General features: G+C 32.5%; 1 protein-coding gene across 1 annotated transcript in view; it reads left to right on the top strand.

Annotated features, from left to right (window-relative positions):
* The window catches only part of LOC115213990 (multiple epidermal growth factor-like domains protein 8), a 189,787-nt gene that overhangs the window by 120,712 nt on the left and 45,769 nt on the right, over window positions 1-23,306 (top strand). The window contains exons 12-14 of the mRNA XM_036502001.1: window positions 3,068-3,300; window positions 9,162-9,420; window positions 18,749-18,923. Coding sequence (XP_036357894.1) covers window positions 3,068-3,300; window positions 9,162-9,420; window positions 18,749-18,923 — 667 coding nt within the window. The remainder of the gene's footprint in view (window positions 1-3,067; window positions 3,301-9,161; window positions 9,421-18,748; window positions 18,924-23,306) is intronic.

Below are 23,306 nucleotides of genomic sequence, written 5' to 3' on the forward strand. Positions count from 1 at the left end.
TAAAGTAATATACTTTTATGAAACAGTGAATAATAAAATTCAAATATTGACTTCACTCCTTACTCCTCTCATTGCATGATAGTGTGTGAGTTGGAACTTATATGCACTTCCACACTTGACTTCAGATTCCCTTACTTCTTCCTTTGAAAAGTCACCTAGTAGTCAATCTTTTAACTTCCAACTGTACAATCAAAATACTGAGCTACTCGTATACTGAATATATACTATAAATTAATCTGTATTATGTGTTGAGATAGCTAATAATTATTTGCATTAGTTGACATTGAATACAAAAAAACCCCCTGGAAATTGAGAAGTACATGTTTGCCTTACTTCTGCATACCCACCTCCTATTTTTATCATTATATAGGCCACTATAGCGACAGTAGAATTTGTGAGAAAAAAAAAAACCCAGTATGTCTATGGGCATGTGGTTGAATCCTGTTAGTGATTTTCATCTTTTCCAACTTGTAGCAAGGCTTAAATCTAGCATCTCCTTACCTATGTGTTCTCTGAGGGTGAACTTAGCTAGAAGTTTCTCATGTTACAAATGGTTAAAGGCTTTACTGATTATATGTGGTGTAACATTACTTTCCTAAAGTTTTCAAGAATGAAGGAACACTAGTGAGTGATCTACAACAAATTTAAGATCTAGCTGTACAGAAATCATACTGTTAGTCACTGATGTGGTGATAGGTGTTGGAATTAATGGAGGTTTGTTGACAATTATTTTCATGTTTCAGATGTTTCAGTGGTTGTTTGCAGAGACAGAAAAATTTAACCTTTTTTGGGGAATGTAATACACTGTAATGGAAAAGAGAGAGATAGAGAGGTTGAAGAGCTGGCAAGGATAACACCTAGTTCTAGGGCTTATTGTTAGAAGTATCAACATCTGAAACATGAAAAAAAAAAAGGATACCTCCTGAACTAATCATCTTACTAACTTGGAGAAGTTTCCACACATGACAACTGTGTACATGATGGAGAGAGTATCTAAAAGGAAGGTTCAGAAGTTTTGTCAGATTTATGTTGGAGATGAAGTGAGTTCAAATGTAGAGTTATTTCCAGTTGTAACCGAATCATCTTGATTAAGGAAGAGTGGGTAGAATGACTGTGCAAGAGACCAGTTTTCTAAATAAGATGTGTTATAAGATAGTCATTCATTACTCTTCTAATAGTAGTCTTGCAAATAATATGGTGGTGGGAGGAATTTAAAACAAAGTTCCTTGCCTGTACTGCTACAGCACAACTGTGAATAAATCACTTAAGTATGGAAGAATGTGCCTTAGAGGTTGATTTTAGCCACCCACTTTTCACTCTTAGCTACATTATGGATGAAACATTTATTGTTAGGAGTAGTGGATATAAAATTAATAAAGCTGTAATCAGAGGGTTTGTTAGGGGAGAATATTGTAGAGTTGTAATCATGAGATCTATGGTTTCCATGAGACTTTGAGGCCTAACATTTGTAGGGTTTTATAATCTATCCTCAGAGTCATTTTTATGTATTTAGTTCTTGCATATTTCTTTTCTTTGGATGACTTTTCCCTCTTTAATTTTTGTAGTTATTTAATCATAACTGACATTGTCAATAGTTTCCTATATTGGTTCCTCAGATGTATTTGACATTTCATCTATTTTGATTGTAACTAAGTCTTGATCATGTCTGAGAATAACATGCTATTGTCTTTATCTCTACATTAAGGAGACTGATTTTTCAAATAGGCTGTTGTCCCATTAAGTTACTGGTAGAAATATTGAATATCTCTTTTTCTGTTCTACACTCTCTGTTTTTCTCTAGCTTCTTACTATTCAAGCTGTTTTATTTTCAAGTTTGGTCTACTTGCCTTCTATCTCCTAGTCATTACCTTCATGCACTCAGGATAACAGATTCATCTAAAGAAGAAAAAATTTCCTGTGAGCGATGAAAAGTGGCATGGCTTTTGGGAGGTGGTTGATTTACCAGGGTAGCTGGGACTCTTTCCCATCCCAGTTAGGGAAAACCCGAACATTTTAATGTGGTTTGAAAGAAAGAAAGTTGTGAATCTAGAAGATAACATGGGTGCCGTTTGGGCTCGAAAGATTGACCATTATGTAAACCTTCTCAAGGAATGTGAAGACACAGGCTGGAAAGCAGAGCATTTTCCAATCAAAGTCAGATATAGAGGATTTGTTGGACACAGTGTGAGGTGACTGTTGTTATCGTTAGGCCTAACTCATCGTAAAGTCAATACCTCCATGACCGATTTCCAAACTACAGTGGAAAAGGCTAGCCACTGGATTTAGTTAAAAAGAGTAGATGAGCGATGGATAGAAGAATATTGAGCTTTATATGATAACCAGTTAATCTAGCAAGCGAGGCCTCATATCAGTGAGGGGTGGGCTGGTACACATTGATGCTGTTGAGAGGTAGTCCCTGAAACAGTGCGCATTGTCTCCTGATGACTTCATACACTTACTGGCTTCCAGTATGCAGAACTTTCAACTGGTAGCACTTGCATGTGCAAGTTGCTTGCAAAACCTCTTGTCAGGTTTGGTCTATTTGCCTTCTACTATTTATGTAGTTCTGTTCATTTTTATGAAACTCTGTTGCATGATCTCATTACCAAGAGTAAGGTGATATTTAGATTATGATTCTCCATTTCTCTGCATATATTCCTTTTCCAGTTATTGGGCAGAAGTTTGCTGCAGAGGTTTTCATCTCATATTTTTCTAACATCCAAGCTCTCCTGTTAAGATTTTTCCTCTATTGTTTTTGAATGATTGATTGTTTTTTTTTTACTGTTATTTACTTATTATTATTCAGAGTAATAGTAATAAATAAGCCTGTTGATTTCGTTTTTAATTTCTTATCTTCATTTACCATGCAGCCACCTTAATATTTAGATTAAAAAAACTTATCCAAACAAATGAGCCGTGCACAAAATATTTACTAGGAAATATATTTTTTAAATTCTAATTTTTGTTTGTTGTATGTTATATATAGCTTATATATTATCATTAGAATCTCTTCATCAACATACGGTAAACCCATTTAGATATTTTCTTACATAATTCATTCCTTTAGGTGAGATTACACGAATGGTTAGTGGAAATCCCAGATACTCCTGGAGTTGTGTTATTGCCGGTGTCCAGCAAAAAAGCCCCAAAGGTATCACAATGGGAAGTAGATCATTTAAACAACATTCAAGTGAGTGCCCTTCTGAATGTTATCAGAACAAAACCTGTGAAAAGTGTGTGTCATCTCATGGAGCAGAAGGTGGATCTCAGCATTGTGTATGGAGTGAAAAATTACATGAGGTAAGTTGAAAGTATATCAGTTTTGAGTGTATATGTTTTTGCCTTTATTTTTGTTTATTTTAAATAATCTATTAGTACTGGATGTCTCTTCAACATGCTTTCTTTTCTTTTCTTTTTCGCCTTTTATCTGGCTACTAACATATTTAATATACTAACAGTACTTGTGGAAATTTCATGATTATCTGAAATCTGTGAAGTAATTGAAAGTTTACAGAAAATATACAATATATAACTTTGGGGTGGGGGTTGTATTTGAAACATTTCATTCTTTAGATAGCATAAAAGTTCATGTACATTGTATTGAACATGCAATCTTAGGAGAAAACATCTCTAAAAACTTTATTCCTTGATACATATGTGTTACTTCTACATTGAGATTTGTCATCTATTATTTTTCATTTTATATTAAACTCTTAATCAAACAAACATAGCCTGTCTATTCTGCTACTATATAACTGTATGAGTAAAGATTTAATACACACACACACACGTTGACATAACATTATATATATATATAAGTACAGATGTTAGTATTTTTCATAAAAAACACCTTTAGAGTTTTGGGTCTCATGGAGGCAATGATAAATGGCCAAGACCTTTGCCAATATGCTGTACTTGAGAAGAAGACCCATCAAGCCAAGTGAAATAATAGTCTTGGCAGATACTGGTGTCATGCCAGTGGCATGCAAAAGCACCCATTACACTCTTGGAGTGGTTAGCATTAGAAAGGGCATCCAGCTGTAGAAGCCATTCCAAATCAGACTGGAGTCTAGAGCAGCCCCTCAGCTTACCAGCCCTCATCAAACCACCCATCCCATGACAGTATGGACAACAGATATTTAATGATGATGATGACTAAGATATAATTCAAAAACACTTCAAAAATACAGATAGATAGACTAAGAAATTTAGACAACCAAACATGCAGTGACATTACAAATTTTTTTCTCTCTTGATATTTTTCCTTCTTCCCCTCTGACTTCATGTTTAGATCGCCGCTCTCTTCCCTTTCACCTTCTTTCTCTTGCATGTATTTCTCTTTCTATTGCTGTCTCTGTCTCTCACTTCTCCTCCCTCTGTATTTTTCTTTATTTGAGTTACTTTCCTCAGCATTACATGAAAGGTAAAGTGTACTATTGTATTTGCCAGCAATATTTTATGCACAACCATACTATTTGTGTTTCCTTATTAAGCTATATATTAATACATTAAGGTCAAAATGCATTATGCTGTCATGTGACTAGTTGAAGAGAAAAGCAAAGAATGAGAGAGAAAAAGTGAGGGAGAGAGAAATCTAGGGGGAATGTAATGTTTATTATGTGGTTAAAAACTTAGTTGAAGGGAATGATGTAGAGAAACAGAGTTAGAAATACAATGTTTAGCAGTTGGGTTATGTTAAAGAAAGGCAGAGAGAAAGAAAAGTGATGTTTTTGCTAGCTGATCCATGAAGTTATGTAGTTAGTGGAGTGAGGGGTGAAGAGAAAGAGAAAAGAAAATGATAATGATGTGAAGAGGCGGATGAAATGGTTAAAATGTTTGTTGAAGTTAGAGGTAAAGAGAAAGAGAGAGAGATAAGTGTTTAGTTGAAGTAAATTTTAAACATTGGATATTATTGTAACATTTTAATAATAACATTTTTATATCGTCTGTCAATTCATTTGTCTGTCTATCCACATTGACTATTTCATTGATGGGTGGGTGATTGGAGGAAAGAATAATAATATTAAATTTATCATAGATAGAAAGATAGAATTTTCAATGAAAGTGAAACAACTTAAGAAAATAGCCATGGATGTTCTTATTTAAAAAAAATTGTTATTCAAACTTTGTACTGACAACACGAAAATTAGATATAAACAAACAATTGAACTGAAATGAAATGAAATAATCTTGGTTGGCAAACAACTTAGACTGAGCTTTCTTACCGAAAAGTGTAATCATAGTGGTGTTGGTAGTAAGTGAATAGTGTAAAGTGTAGTTTAAAAAAAAAATTAAACCACAATTAATGCCTATCACTTAATGCATGTGCTTAAGTGCAATTATTCATCATCTGCTCACTTAAAAATTGATATTTGTTTATAAAATGTGGATGATAGATGATGTAAGAGAAAGAATGAGATAGTATAAGCAATGATGTAAAGAATGAGACAGTATAGGCAATGATGTAAAGAGAAGCAGAGAATCACTAGAACAAGCATGGGGGCATCAGCATGTAGAAGAGAAAATATGAATCAAAGAATATAGAATGAGTGTTTACAACAGACAAGAGAATGTGCTGAAGATAGAATATAAAATGAAAATGAGAGAGAACATAAAGAAAACTGTAAACATAAGGCTCAAAGTCACAGCATTGGTGAAATGAATATTTTGTTATCATTGTGAAGCTCTTAGATTTACAAATTAACCTCTGAACTACTGGGAGAAAGGTATGTCATGTTCCCTTTATTGCAACCTTATCCAGAATAACTGAAAGGTGTTTTAAAATGAATGTAATGTAGAATATACAATTTATACAGGAACACTAATTTCTGTGGCTCTGTATAAACTCACAACCCTCTAAAAAATTTTGTATTTACTGTGTAATTTCCACAGGTATGATAGCTTCTTTTTCCCAACATAAAATTTTTAATGATATTCAGATTATATGCTTGCTAAATTGTGTCAATTTTACATGATTCCATTTCACATTCCATATTCATTTAATAACAGCTTACAACACATGTTTTCAAACTTTTGATGAGATTTAAGCCAAAGACTTCTGAACATTGTCTCTTAGTTACTCTACATGCTTGTTCACAGCTTCATAACTTATAATCACAAGGATCAACAAATGCTTGTATTAAGTAAAGAGCTGGAAAAATTTCAACCACCAATGCTGTTTAAAAGAAATTTCCAAATCAAGTAGTAAATCAAGTAGTAACTCTTCAAAAATTTTAATATTTGATTTTTACATGTCAAATTGATTAATACTTTTAGTATCAAATACTTTCCTTATTGAATACATTTATTCATTTCTTTAAATATTAACATATAGACTGAATAACATTTTAAATGACTGAACTAATTGTAGAATTAAAAGATGTTGCTAGTTAATTCATTATTGTTATTGATTTTTTTTTTACATATTTGACAGCTGCCCATACTACATTAATATGATGATGATGAATTATTTCTAGAATGGAAATTACTTCATTTTGAGGGAAAGGCATTGTTCAATGTTATCAATTCTGCTAATTAAAAAATACAAGTTAACACTCACACCCTTAATTGGGGTTAAGGTATGATGACTGAGGAAAAGGGAGAATAGCAGCTGTCTGATGGCCTCTGCTAAAACATTAAATATACTTTATATGAGTGTCACATTTTAGTAGGATTACAGCTTGGCAGGTGGTAATAGTTCATGCACCACTGTAATTCACATTTAACATTTTGTGCTTCTACAATGCCCTACAATAAAATGCATAGCAGATTTTGTATTTGAATATTTCACATGTCAAAAGACTAATTATAAATTTTGTTCTTCTCTCTTGGTCTACTTTCCAACACAAATTCTTTTCTACTTAATTCATATTATTTATTCTTTTACAGATAAAATACTGTAATTAGGATTAAAAGAAGACTATTTTTTAAAACAATTTATTTGAACTTCAAAGTTTGAATAAATTTGAAAAAAACCCAAAAAATCTTTCCATAGGTGTAGGAATGGACATTCTCACCTGCTCTATTGGTTTTCATTTGTTAATTTACATTTTTTCTAAATTGCATAGTTTATTGGGCAGAATTGTAGATTCAATTTCATCTTTGTGAAATTTCCATTTTGTTCTTAGGAACAATTATCAATTTTCAGTATTTTAATGTTTTTCAATTTTTGTTTTGTTGTTTATAAATACCTGTTTAACTTAAACTAGGTGTTCAAAGAAGAGGACTGTCATAAAAAACAGCACAATAATCAATTATGAAAACTTTGAATGAAGTGGTTCTATACAGTCATATAATAATGGGTCCCTAAATTTATTCGGAGCCATCATTGCTTCATTTTCCTCATTTATTTTCAGTATTTGTTTAAGAAAAATTGAGGAATTTTTCTTTTTAGATTTTGAAATATTTAACTTTTGCATGATTGCTTTCTAATATATATTGCCTCTAATTTCATCAATTTTGAAGAAAAAAAACAGGAATTTAGAGAACCCTCATAATGTAATTAACTGTATTAAATAATTAGTGTCTTGGGAAATTGTTAACACAACTTAAAAGAACGGTTTTGCATACGATTATCATAGAAAATTTTTATTTAAGTTCTGAACATTTTAAAACAAGCAGTTTTAAGTGAAAGAACTTATATGGGTTTAAGTTAGAATACTTTGGATGCACTAGCTGCTGTTAGCTAACACTCTACATATCTTTTGCTTGGTTTCTTTTCTTTTTTTATTGTTTTGAAGAGGCAGATAAAATACTGTAATTAGGATTAAAAGAAGACTATTTTTTTAAACAGTTTATTTGAACTTAGAAGTTTGAATAAATTTGAAAAAAAACGAAAAGTCTTTCCATAGGTGTAGGGATGGCTGTGTGATAAATAGCTTGCTTATGAACATGGTTCTGGGTTCAGTTCCACTGCATGGCACCTTGGGCAAGTGTCGGGCCGACCAAAGCCTTGTGAGTGGATTTGGTAGACAGAAACTGAAAGAAACCTGCCGTATATATATATGTATGTATGTGTGTATATGTTTGTGTGTCCGTGTCTGTCCCCCAACATCACTTGACAACTGATGCTGGTGTGTTTATGTCCCCGTAACTTAGTGGTTCGGCAAAAGAGACCGATAGAATAAGTACTAGGCTTACAAAGAATAAGTCCTGGGGTCGATTTGCTCGACTAAAGACGGTGCTCCAGCATGGCCACAGTCAAATGACTGAAACAAGTAAAAGAGTAAAAGAGAGAGTATTTCTTGTTCCTCATTTTAATCCTAGATGTAACTTTCAAAGATGAAAAAAAAAAAATGAAGTAAAAATGAAAATTTCTCCACGAGTTTTTTTAACCCAATATTTGCACACTATTATTTATAGCTTTATTTGCTTCGAGGATTATTTTATGTTTCCTTAAATTTTCATAATTCGTAATGCTATTTATATTTCAGTTGCTTGATTGTAACTTGATTGTAAGTGAAATGCAGCTTTAAAATGGTATAAATTTCTTGAAGAAAATATTTGTTGATATATTGTTATTTGTCAAATATGGCTGTTTAACTCTTAACATTGTTTACAACATGAATTCATCTGGTGGTGCTTGGTTCTTTCAGCCCTGTAAACTACCTATTTTGAAACACTCTTGTTCCATTCATTTTAAAGCAAGTTACGAACTCTGTAATCTAAGGGAGACATTTATTTATATACCATGGCATTCATTATTAATTAATATGTTGCTGAACTATTGTAATTAATCTTGGAGTTTTTTTTATTATTGAAACATTTGCGCATACATTATATATTGTTTCTAGTAAATTTCATAATGAAAAGAATGACACACACATTTGCATGTTATGTTTGTCCATGTCTATTACTAAGTGCACTGTATTACAAACATCTTTCTTTTCATTATTCACTTTGAATGTATCTTGTTTTTTTATTATGTACTTAATTTAAGAACCACATTAACAATATTTTTATTGCAGATGATTATGTAAATTTGATTTTTTTTTGCAAAACTTCCAATTTCCACACTGTAAAGATTTGAATAAACAAGCCCACTTTTAGCTATTTTCTACTCAGTCAAAACAAAGACTGAACTTGTAATTTATAAAACTTTGTTTAAAGTTAATTTGAACTTATTTTTCATTAATTTTATTCTTGTGACTTTTATTTTACAGTGTATACCTCCTGCTTATATCCCACTTCATTGTTCTGCTGGTGAATGTGGTTCCTTACTACGAGAGTATAATCATTGTCCAATCCGATGCATGGAAATTCAACAATGTTCTCGATGCATATCTTCCCCTAGCTGTGGATGGTGTTCTTTTGGTGATCAGCTTGATGGACGTGGCATTTGCATGCCTGGAGGCCTGTCTGGTACCAGCAATGGTCTTTGTTCAGAATCTAACATCACTTACGGTTCAACTCATCTTTCAGGTTTGCTTGTTTTTTTTTTTGCTTTTTCATAAAATTCTAAAACACTTCAATCTATATATTTCTTCTTCATCATCTTTATAATTTACTGTTATCAATTGTGAATAGTATAATGTGGGTCTTATGAGTAGTAAAAGATAATAGTATTCTAAGTATACTGAACATATATCATATGAAAATTCTGCAGTCTTATTTAACTAGTTTTGTAATATGGATGTATGAAATTTGAGCATTAGTTTTTGAAACTTTAATATGAAATCAAATGATGTATGCTGTCTTCACTTTTATATTAGCTGGTAACACATCGTCCATTGTAAGGAATTATTGAATGCAAAACTCACTTTTGGCTACTTACTAAATTTAAATGTTAGACATCTATGAATTAATTCTTCAAGTCCAATTCAAGGTTGCTAACTAAATATTAGTGAGGTTCCTACCTTGAAAATATAAGTATTTAAATAGGGAAATATGTATAGAATTGTCATGGCCAATTAGTGTGAATTTGCCATTTTAAAATCCAATTTCATATTTATAGTGGTTTTAAATTAATTATCTCATTTCAAGATGCCCTTAGCTTCTGTTTTGGGTTACCTTCTGAATAGGTAAATCTTTTACTCACTCATGTTCATTTGATATATAATATAATGTGTGTATAATGATGGTTATGGGTTTTCTTGCTGTGAATGAAAAATAAGGTCTCAGTAAAATAAAGTGGTAATCATGTTCTATGGACATGCATGTGCCTCTTCAAGGCTTGCTGGTACCTTACAAACCTTTTGGAAAATGGAATAAGTTGAGGACTCAGTTTTCTCAAGTGTTTGTGTATTATTTACTATGTACTTTCTTGAGTGGATGACAAGGCCTGTTTTGCTCTGTGCCACAAACCCACAATGCATCACTTCAGATTGTCTTTTAGTTTGTCTTTGAAGTGCAAGATTGACCTTCTAACTGGCCTTCCTGTTGGGAATTGACCAAAGAGATGTTGTTTCAGAATTCTGATATCACTCATATGTGAAAGATGACTCAACCATCTAAGCTGTATTTTGTGTGTGTGTGTGTGTGTAGGTGTAGGTGTGGCAGTGTGGTAAAAAGTTTGTTTCCCAACCACATGGTTCTGCATGGCACCTTGGGCAAGTGTCTTCTACTATAGCCTTGGAATGATCAAAGACTTGTGAGTGAACTTGGTGGACAGAAGCTGAGAAAAGCCTGTCATATATATATGTATATATGTGTGTGCATATGTACATGTCTGTTTTTGTCCCAACTACCTACTACTTCACAACTTGTGTTGATGTATTTACATCCTTGTAATGTAGCAGTTTAACAAAAGGGTCCAATAGAATAAGTACCACACTTTAAAAAAAAATGAGTACTGGGTTGATTTGTTTGGCTAAAACTTTTGATGGCAGTACACCAGCATGACTGCAGTGTACTAGCTCATGCTGTGATTTCTTCCGCATAGATGAGTTTATCATACACACCTGGTCATGTGGGCAAGCTTTAGGGTTTCAACAGTTACAACTGGGAGTGGGCTCTTGGTGATGCTTATGAGCCATAATGTTCTTTACATTGTGGCAGCAGCTGTATGATATTTTAACCAAGTATCTTTTACAAATCTTCCTGTATTTATGGTTTACTGGGAAATGCTTATCTAAAAGACAGGAATTTCTTGTCTACAGTACTTCTAACATTTAAGAAGGGGAACCATATAAATTTCCTAGGTCTATTTTTAGGCCAATAATTAGGATTCAAATTTTTACTTGAAGGGTTGTAATATATCTTATCTATATAGTAGGGTGGGGGATGCCATATACTAGCCTTTTCTCCCACCTTTTTGAAGAGAGGTTATAGGATCCAGTGAGACATGTGTAAAGCTAAGCATTTTATGGATGCGAAACCCTGGGTAACCCTATGAACCGGCCAAAAGTAACTTTCTCTAAGTTAGTGTTCTTTGAAGGCTGTGAGCTATGAAAATGTTGTCACTTCTCTTAAATCATTCATTCACTTCACGCCTTTGAAGACACAGGAAGTAAGATATCCCTTATTTGAGAACAAGTAAGGGTTAGTCACAGGAAGGGCATTGGGCTGTAAAAACAATCTCTCAATAATATATTTGTCAAACCACAAGCAGTTAAAAGAATGAATAAATGAATGAATGAACATGTACAGATGTCCCTGATATGTAGTTTAATTATTTTTATTAGCCAATTAGGAACTATACTCTACAAAATCATCTTGGCTAGAATGCCTTTGGTTGTAATTTTATTTGATCAAGGTTGACTAGGCCTAATCAGCAGTGACTAACCAAATTTTTTGCAACTTACATTCTACTCTTTTAAAAATACAAAACCACACTTGGTAATATTAAGCCAGAAAAAAAAATTGACTAGCCATATCTGAGATGCTAGTTGTATAATAAAATGTCAATACTTATTAACACACAGATCATCTTGAAACATAAAACAAATTTTAAAGCAATGATTTTGCGCAAAACAAACAGTGAGAATGCTGAAAAACAGTTGGAGTCATAGTTCTATACAGACAACCGTTAGGAACAAAAGCTAATCTAAACATGCCTGGAATTACAACAAAGGATACCAAAATATCAGTTTTCACCATTCCTTTATATTAGAGTCCCACTCCAATAATGATGTTACTCCTTATATTACATTGTTAGTAACAAGAGGAGCTAACAAACTTAAGTTGAAGTGCATTACATGCAAAATACAACATCCAAAGTAGGCAATGAACATATATAGCCTTAACTTTAAAAATTTTAACATCAGGCAGTGCTCCAGCATGGCCACAGCCTTTGGGTTCAAATGCATAAAAAATCCTCCAGTATACACTAACAATGTAACCTTTAAAGGACTGAAAGCTCTTTCAACATGTAAAATATTCACAATACAAGAAACAGTGTTATGAACCTAGCTATAAGTATGACTCTTCAAATCTCTACTCTTTCAGAAAGCAGGATAAGCTGGCCTTATAAATAAAAATCATAGAGACAGTACATAGATGCCACAGATGATATACAAATTCTAGCAGGGCATAATATCAGACTTGAAATGCAAACATTGAAGATAACATTGAATTTTAACCCAACAACATGAAATACATTAGCATAATAAATATATAAATACCACATCAACCATGTAGCCAGGCTACATGTCCCAGCTGTGATAATAAAATACTCTTAGACACCTTCATTGAAAGAGACTTCTGCTTGCACAATACATCTAGTACAAAACCTATACAGATAAACAGACATGTTGGCACACAAGTAACTACCTATGCCTTAAACAATCTACACATTCCAGTAAATTTATTACATCCCCTTTCCAGGTGTCTATTCCAATAAAAATGCAAAAATGAGGTTTTCGAAATTTTTATATCTTGGTGTTGGATAATTAATTTAATGAAGCAGCGGGGAAAGAAAGTATTCACATGATGCACTATGATTGGTGTTACGCAAAGTTAAACGCTCTCTTCCAACTGCTCACAGTGAACTGCTTACCTCAATTGCTGACTATTCTTTATTTATAGCAATGTGTCAGTCCACTTTTAGTCACTTGGGGGGTGGTCGGAATCCTTCCACAACATCTCCCCTTTTTAGAATTAGTCTCCCCTAACTTCTTCCCTCTTGAGAATTAAACTCTGCTCAGAACTTTAATATTTCTTAGGGTTCAATTCCAGTATTTCTGTTCTTTTTTGTTTTCTGGTGTTAGAACATGTAGCTTCAAATTGTTTGGGTGTTGGTACCTCAAACATGTACAATATTTCCATAGGGATTTCGTTTCTTGTGACTGTTTTTTCCAGGAATCATTTTTTAAGTTGGTTAATATGTCATTTATGTTTGACATTTTTTCCTTTTACTAGGAATATCATTCTTCCACTTTGTTTAATAATTTCACTGTTCTCCCAGTTTTCATTACCTAACTTTTCTTACCTAACTTGAAGAATTTTGAAGTATTTTTGTTGTTTGTCTTTTTTCTGTTTTCACTCAGTCTCAACTTATCAAAAATGGATCTGATCTTTCTAGAAAACATCAATTCTAAGGGTGACATTCCAGACAGGGTATTTGGATTAGGTGTTATTTGGTACACTCTTAGAAATTGTTGAAGTGCAAGGTTGTCCATTACTTCATTGTTTGCCTTTTTCAATACTTTCTTAAAAAGTGTAAAAAAAAATGCACCACTTCTCCATTTGACATAGGATGATATGGCAGAGTGGTCACATGTTTGCTACTGAACATTTTACAAAATTTTCTGAACTCAGTTCCATTATCAGACACAATGGTATCAGAAATACCATACCTGGCAAACAGTTTGTGTAAAAAAAAAACTTACTATAACCACAGATGTCGGCTTTTTACACTTATGTATCTCAGGTCACTTTGAAAAACTGTCTACCACAACAAGGTAATACGAACCCTTAAGTGGACCTGCATAATCAACATGCAGTCTGGACCATGGAATATCTGTTTTTGACCATGGTTGCCATTTAGTGGCAGGTGCTTTCGCAGCTAAGGGTACACCCTCTGCATGCTTTTGCTAGTTCTTCAATGTCACGGTCCATTGTTGGCCAATATACATAACTTCTCATTAACGATTTCATTCTTGAAATCCCTGGGTGACCAATGCGAAATTCCTTTAGTAATTGTTTCTGTAATGTGACTGGCACTATGAATCTTTTTGCAGATATCAACAAATTGTCACACATTGAAAATGGGTTTGCATTTGTGTTGCACATATTTTTATCTCTTTTAGTCCTCAGTATTTCTTTTATTTTTGTAATGAATTTATCGTTTTCTGATTTTAATTTTATGTTTTGTAAAGTGATTGGCAGATCACACATGATGTTACACAAAACATTTTGAATTTGATTTTCCACTTGCAACACAGCAATCATGGTATCTTCAAACGGTTTAGTAGTTTTTAAAATCAGTTTTGATAAACAATCAGTGCGTCCTAACTTCTTGGATGGTATATACTCCAACTTAAAATCATACTTAAATAATATAGTACCCCAGTATTGCAACCTATTAGCAGTAGGGATTCCTTTCTTTGACCCATATATAGATAATAACTGACAATGATCAGTCTGTAGTTGAAAATTCTCTGAAATTATTTTACAGCAAAAAAATCACTAGAGCCTCTTTTTCAATTTGGCTGTAATTTTTTTCTGCTGATATCAGAGAATGTAAAGCATGAACCACTGTTTTCATGTTACCATCTTTATATTTATGTATCATTACTTCTCCTACTGAAGCTACTAGAATCACTGTTGCAGGATCAAAGTGTGCTAACAACAAATCAGATGTTAATATTTTTTAATTTCGTCAAACAACTTCTGACAATTTTCCGATCAGTTCCACTTTACATCTTTTTTAAATAGATTATTTAGTAGGACTCATACCTTATGCATATCTGGAATATAATTTTGGCAATAATTCACCAGTTTCAAAAAAAGCTTATAAGGTCACTATATTTGTCAGAGGGGGCATATTTTTAATTGCATCTGCCCTTGACGGATCTGGTTGATGCACATTTCTGTCAATGATTTGTCCTAAATATATTATTTTTGGTAAGAAAAATTCACTTTTTTTCACTCAAAGTAAAGCTGTAATACCTAATTTTTTCAAACACATATTTTATGTGCTCTACATGTTGGTCCTGGAATTCACTTTTCATGAGTATATCATCCAGATATGGAATTGCGAATTCACAGTCCGCTAACATAACATTCATAATCTGTTGAAAAATTGCTGGTGTGATTTTTAAGCTAAATGGTAACTTGTATTTATGCAGTCCTTCGTGTGTGTTAATTGTTAGGTATTTAGAGCATTCACCGTCTACTACAATTTGTATGTATGTATCAGAGAGATCCAATTTAAAAAATGTCTCTGATTTTATTATTCTTTTTCTTAACCTACACAGTTAGTGATGCCCATTGATGATATTCCACTTTTTGGATAGCTCCAATTTTTTTCTAGTCTCTCTAGCTCCAAATTTATCTGTTCTAATGCTGCGAATGGTTTAAATGCTGGTATGGCATTTTCTTTTATTTGAAATGTCACCTTTGTTTTGGTGCATAGACCTAATTCATCAGACAGAACTTCAGGAAAAATCTTTTTTAATTTTTTTCTAATTTGTCTGACAACTTATTTGTACTGGCAGAAAAACCATTCACATTTTTACCAGAAAGGTTTATGGGGAAGTCCCATTAGTTAAATAATTCTATCAAGTCAGTTCCGAATAAATTTGTCATATTATTCATCACAAAAGCTTTGGCTTTTAAGGTTTTATCACAAAAAGTAACATCACTTATCAATTTGCCCTTAAAATGTAATTTTTTTCCTGAAACACCACATGCAATTTTCAAAGTTTCTTTTAATCTAGGTCTCCTGATTTTTTATCGAGATATCACTGCCTGTATCCAATTGTAACTTACATTTGTGTTATTCATTTTTACATACACAAATTTTTTTTTTATTGAACTGCTTTTTAGGTTTTGTTTTACAGTATGATTTTCTATGACTTACCATTTTATATTTTTAAACATACAATTACTTTTAAAATGTAGACCACTGCACCCATAACATGGATTCGGTCATGTCATTTTTTTCTCTTTTTTCTTATCCATTACCAGATGACAAATATGAATATGAGAGCAATCTTTTTCTTCAATTTTATCTGTGTCATGTCTTAAATTTATAATCCTCTGGTATTTTTATGCTATTGCCTGTAGAGTTAATTTTTAGTCCTGTTCTAATTTTGTTAATATCTGGGAATGTATATCTGCATCTTTGAACAAAAATTAGACATTTGAACATGTTTGGGGTTAATTCATTTCATTTGAATTTTTCACATTCTCTGTCAACATCCCCAGCATTGGTGACAAAATCTTGATCATCTTTTTTGACCAAATTTAAACATTGCCAGCAAGTATTGGACAGGGAACTTACTTCACTGAAAATTTTCAGTAAAAAAATTAATTGCTTCATCAAAACAAATCTCAGTGGTTTCTTCGGCAGAATATAATTACTATATTTTTCATGTTCAGCAGGGAATAACTTTCTTAAAATGTGGTCATATTTTTTTCTCATCCATCCAATTTTTACATTGTTCTAAAGATTTCTTCATATCTTCGAAAATATGTAGAGAATGTAATCCCTTCTGGTTTATAGCTGAATTCTTCAATTGAACTTGCTACGCTGTCTTTAATATTAATTCCTGCAACTGTTGGTTTTGTTGTTGTTGCAACTGCACCACAGGGGTCAATAAGTCCTCCATATTATATGATTTTTCTTTGGTTTCTCACCAAAAAAAAAAAAAAAATCACAATGTCCAACTCAAACTTCAAACAACTTGTCACCATTTTTATATCCTGGTAAATAATTTAATGAATAAATAATTTAATGATAAATAATTTAATGAAGCAGGGGCAAAGAAAGTTTTCACATGACACGCTGTTATTGACAGTTCTCTGTTTTATAGCAAAGTGTCAGTCCACTTTTAGTCACTTAGTGGGTGGTCGGAATCCTTCCACAACAGAAATTCAACACCACCACATTCACCAGTATAGAATGACAGTTAATATTTCTGTCCTTATAGCTGAAGATTAGAAGTTTCAGAATCAATCATGATTTTTTTGTAAAACACTGCACTCTTGTGCTGCAGCTTTACATTCCAGTAAGGTCCTCCTTGTCTACTCCTTGATGTCATATTTCCATTTTCATATTTTTTGCTTGCAAGCTTTTTCTGTCCATGCAGCTCTTGAGGGTGCAACTTTTGAGGTTCTAAACCCTGATAACATGGCCAAAATATTGCAGTTTTCACTGTCTGACTATTATGAAATTATCAATCTTCTCTCAAACTAAATTCTTCATTTTATGAGCCACCCAACTGATTTGTAGCACTCACCTGTAGCACATTATCTCTAATACCCTCAGTTGCTTAGTATTTATCCACCCGTAGGGTCTATGCTTTACACTTATACAGTGTTATAGTAAATAAATTTAGTAAGAAAATTGTAGAAGCTTCTAAGAAATGTGATGTATAAGTTTGCATATAAAAAATAAACCTTATTACACAACTGAAACAGTCAACCTCATCAGATTTAAGGACAACCTCAGCCACAACATACAGAAATGTAGGTCAATATCAAGGAATATAACAGAAAGGTAAGGGTATAACAAAGAAAAGAAATAAAATAAAAGCTGATACAAACATAGACACTCACCTAAAATACCCAGACCCTAAAAGAGTTATTGCACTCAACCTCTCCAACTATGCCAAATCTACAGAATTTGGGAATTAGGTATAATTATAACAATTTTTAATAAGGTACAAATTTCCAACTGAAGAAATATTGTATAGATCAGTACTTCGCAAACTGAGCAGTACTGTGGAAAAGTTTATCTAGGTACTGAGAATAAAGAGGGGTAATAGCTGTTTCTATACAGTCTTTTTAGTATTTGATTCCTGTTTAAATATTGATTTTTAAATGAAATTATAATATAACAAAATGTTTGTTAATCACAACAATAACAAATGTGAATAAGTAAATAAAACAATATATGCCATTTGCAGTATTTCTTGAAGTAGGGTGGTGCTGCATCAAACTAGCTCAGAGAACTGGTCTGATAGTATGTGTCAATATCAAAAACAGAGAGGAGTTTAAATCCTAGCAAGGGATATTGAAAAAGTTTTAGTAAAAGAAAATGAATGATAGTTAAAAAAATGGTTTGTGAAGCACTGACATAGATCAATTCCCTTTTAAAACACCCTTCCTCAATAGTTGTATAAAACTACCTTTGATATGACAAATTCACATATTTTCCTTTTGAATGCACAAATGGATTCTCACCACTACACCCAATAACTGCCAAAAATATTGGTGTAATTCAATAAATTATTTACATTCATTGCTGCACAATTTTGGTTTCAAGCTTATTTAAAAGAAATCAGTATTTCATTTATCAAAGCATGTTGTTGTTTAGCTCTATGTTAACCCTGGTTGAGCATATCTATGATCAAAAACATTTCAGCCATAACCATCCTGTCTTAAGGCTATTTTAGAACTATACATGGAGATTAGGTGACAGTAAAGAGACTCCATAATAATGTTCATTGAATAAGTGGTTTTCATTAGAACAATTAAATTTAAGCAGGAACTATTATTAAAACATGGAAGAAACAAGCATAAATTAACATAAGCTTAATAATTTGAAGATAACTAAAGAAAGTATTTAGAATATATAATAAAAATTGCATGAGTGAGATCCTACAGTGCTAGTAATTAATTTCAAATACCTTTTATTTTATAGAAAGAATCCAAGATAAGTTTCCTGATAAAGATTTAAAAATTTCTTGGGTATTTGTAAAATGCCCTCCTGAAGATGAATGTAAGAATTCACACCACACTTGTGATGCTACAACCGAGAAGTGTGTTGATACACCAGATTCCTTCAAATGTATTTGCAAACCAGGTTATAAAAAAAGGTGATTTCATTTGACTTTGTACCTCTTATTTTTTGTTTTTGTTTTCTGTTTTTATTTACATTTAAATTGTTGTTCATGCTTACTCTTCTCTGCTGATTGAATATAACATTTCTTTTAATTACAATTTGTGAGGAAAGGTATCAAGTATGTGTCATGAACTCATACTTAGAAATGGCAAAATGCATTAATAGAGTAAATCTACAAAAGACCTTATCACAATGAAACAATATGTAAAAATATGACAACAAATGTTATTCACAACACACACATAAGGTAAAATAGTAAAGTTGTTACAGTGTCAGATAAAATTCCTTGGATCATTTGGTTTGGCTCTCTGTATTCTGAGTTGAATTCATATTGAGGTCAACTTTGCTTTTCTCCTTTCAGAGATGATAGACAAAGTACCAGTCCATTGTGGTGAACTAGCAGAAAGACTGCCTGCAGGCAGTTTTCTGCTAGCCCTTTGATAATATTTTCATATTTGATTCCCAATTCTTATCATTTTTATATTTTACGTCTAATTATTTTTTTGTATAATAGGGCTTACTTGCTTAGTAAGTATTGTTTTCATTATTTTATTTTATCATAATCTCTCTTTTCTAAACAAACATCATGGTAGTCCAACAACAGAGGGAGAAGCATTTTGTCAAGTTTTGCCTTCCCTTCAATGCAACATAGAGATTTCAATTCAGCAGCCCTTCTGTAAGCTTTGCAGTCTGAGAGAGAGAAAGAGGGAGAGAGAGAGAGAGAGAGAGAGAGAGAGAGAGAGAGAGAGCGAACATTGCAAACAATGAATGAAATAAATATGAAATGAAATAATCGTATAAATAAAAGGGCATTACTACAGATGTATATGCTCCCAACTTTGTTGCTTCATACCATCCAGAAAAATGGATACTTTTTAACAAAATTTTCTACAAATACTGCTTAGATGTTGTGGCTTGAGAGTATATAAGGATTTAGGAGAAAGAATTTTTCCGAAGGGGTAGAGAGAGTTTTGGAAAATACAGACAATCTGACTTTTTTTCCTCATAATTTTCAAGAAGATGGGTACCTTTTAATGAAAATTTATCCAAATACTTTTCAAACAGCATAGATTATGATTATAAAGAAATTTGTGGGGAAAATTTTTTCAGGGATTTTCCTCATTTTTTTTTTAAACCACAGCCTTTGAAATGATGGCAGGGAGGGATTTTTGTATGAAAAAAAGTTTTGTAAACTCGTTTGTTTTTTACACCCCTCCCTCATCATCCCACCCTGGACATATTTTGACCAATTTTTTTTTGCACTTCAAAACCATGGAAATTTTTTAAAAGGTTGTTAATATTTTCAGAGGGAAAAGTGAGTGATTTAAGGGAAATTTGGCTGTTGTTTCTAGCATATCCAAAGACAACCCTCCTCATTTCTTTATCCCTCTCACATGTATTGATGTTTTTCAATATTTTTTCCCCCATAAATACATTTATATGCTATGAAAAAGAAAATTTGAGAAATTATGTATTTTTTGCAACCCCACTCCTTGCCCCTGATTGTTTCTGTTTAGAAATTAAAATATTGGAGAGCCTGAAAAGGTCATTGCTGGTATTTATCCACAGTGATTTAAAAAAATTACAGAGATGTACTTGCATAGCAAGTACATCTGAGATTGTGTGCTGAAACAAAAACAATTGCAGCGTAGATGTTTGTAAGCCATTCAAGAACACACAGAAACCATCAGTTTCACGGAACTACTTAAATACAGAGGTCCTGATGCATCTACATAACGATATGAAGGGGAGGGTTAGTTTTAGGGTTAGTTAGGGTTATGGTGTCATTGCACCTCCACACAGCGTACATTTAAAATGTTTTGTACATAACACCTGTATTTAAGTAGTACCTCTGTATTTAAGTAATACTGTTCAGGGACCTTTGTATTTAAGTAGTACCAGTTTCACTTCAACATTAAAATTTCATTTGTGTCAAAATATTTTCTTCGCTTTGAAACCGTGACCTGTTCACTGACAAAACTTTGCAAAAGTAATGCAGTGTGAAGTTTTGTCAGTGAACAGCAAACACACACATGCACATATACATTAATTGCCTTTCATTTGTGTGTATGTTTATCTATGTGTGCATGCAAGTGTGTCACTCTTGAAGTCGCTCATGCAACTTGTTTGTGTATATATTGGCTTAGTAGTACAGAGTGTTTAGAAACTATGAATAAAGTGCAAATTTCGAGTGCTTGTTGGTAACTTTTTTTACCTCCTCGTCTTCTAATAGTAATTACCCAACTTTCTAGACTCTTCTCACAGCTATCCTGCATTCAAAACTCATATGGGTATTTAAAAATTTTTCATTTAATAAATACTAAATTACGTATACATTAATAGAATAATAAATAATAAATTGTGTATACATTGATAGAATAAACTGTCGATTTTCCAAATAGTGAATGAAAACTTAAAAGAGAAAGTGAGAGACTTTGTAAATGAGAATGGAATACTCTGCAGTGAATGCAATGAATATTTAAATTTGTGAATTGGATGCAGTGATTGCAATAAATATTTGAATTTGTGAGAAGTTGGAGTTAAAAAATTTCAAGAAACTTGAGAAATTGAAATTTTAGGAAATTTCTTAGAACATGAATTTATAAAAATATTTCCAGATGGTCAACCCTTTAATAATTGCTTTCTTTTAGTACTTTTAGTAATTGTTACATACCTAATTAATAAGCAGCTTTCTCCATTATAGTATAGATTGACTGAAAGTTGATGGCATTGGATAAGCCACCTCATACTATCTAATCTATCTCTCTGCATTTTGAGAGCAATGCTTTCCACCATACTGGTAGCAAGTTACATGAGCCCTTGCATTTCCCTTGGACAATATTAGTAGCACAGAGAAGGGAAAATAGCATGCATGGGCAACTGCTTGTCATTCAGAAAAAACTTTTTACTGAAGTCTGTACCTTTCAGAAGAAACTTTCCAGGTGCAGATCTGTAAATTCATGAGGCATATGGGGTCCCAATATATGTATATTTTTCTTTGAGTTTAGTTTAAATTCTTATTGAGAGAGTTCAAGTTCATTTCTAACAAAGCAACATGACTTTTTGAGTTAAGTGAGTTATCAGTGTTTGTGCATATGAGGTTGATTTGGTATTTTGGTTGAACTGTTGATGCATGCACCCAAATGTGTGCATCTGGTCACATAAGAATCTCACATGGAGAATTTTTGGAATGTCTTACAAATCTTCACTGTGCCACTTATAGATTAGATTTGGAGAACCTATGTCAATTTTTCAAGTGTTTCTAGATTTTGTGCAAATTTGTTGGTACATAACCTAATGCACCTATGATGATGGATACAAGAACTGTAAGTTCTACATTAATTTGCCATAAATCTTCTTTTTCTCCAGAACTTTTATTGTACACTCATGTCTACTGGGCAGCTATATGTATGAATGTATGTATTCCTGCATACACACACATATATACGTACATGTGTGTGTTTATTATGGCAGGAAGCTTTCAGAAAAAATCAGCAAAATTCCATAAAGTGGATACATAGAAACATTTACACGAATGAATCTATCTACTTATAAAATATTTTCAATTCATAAATGCTCAGATTCAATTAAAAAAACATCAATAAATAAACAAAGAAAACACTTTATTAAGAAATATGAACCATGCAATACTTTGATTAATAATCACTGTGAATAAAGGTGAAGTTATAAAGAACAAAAACAAACATTGCAAACTAACACACACACGTACGATATGTGAAATCTGATCTGTTTATAAGCTTGTGTTTGACCTCAGTTTCACACCAGTTGCTGACCGAAGTCAGGATTCTATCTGATTAGGCTGAGGTTAATGTTACTGTTTTGGCAGGCTTCATTGGGTATTTGGGAACTCAGTAACTTAATTTTCAAATGTAGTCTTTGTATTGTAATGTTTTTAGTTATGTATTTTCATGGCTAAGGTGTTTGTGCTGGGTAGTGGAAAGTATATATATATTAGGTTGGTTATGACAAAGTCATGTATTTGTGGAGTTTGGGATATGTGCTTCTATCTTTCTTATGCCATCCATCTATGGGTGGGATATTGAGCTATCATTGAATTTCTTAAGGCCTGTTCCACCTGCTGTTAAACAATTTGTGTCTCGATATGAAGATATGATATATTTTTCCTATACATAGCTTACATCTATTTCCTCTTGCATGATACGGTTTAGCTGTACTAATTATCTCCTATTCCATGGTATAGCTATGGTTTCTATCTTTAAGGGACAAGATTAGTTTGCTTAGACTCGTGCTGTTCATCTTTCTTTTATCTTTAAATGAATTTAAATGATTAGCTAGATTTATTTTGAAATTTAGTGAGCAGGCCCCCATATAGAAG

The sequence above is a fragment of the Octopus sinensis genome, linkage group LG1 (assembly GCF_006345805.1).
Source record: "Octopus sinensis linkage group LG1, ASM634580v1, whole genome shotgun sequence".
Taxonomy (NCBI): Eukaryota; Metazoa; Mollusca; class Cephalopoda; order Octopoda; family Octopodidae; genus Octopus; species Octopus sinensis.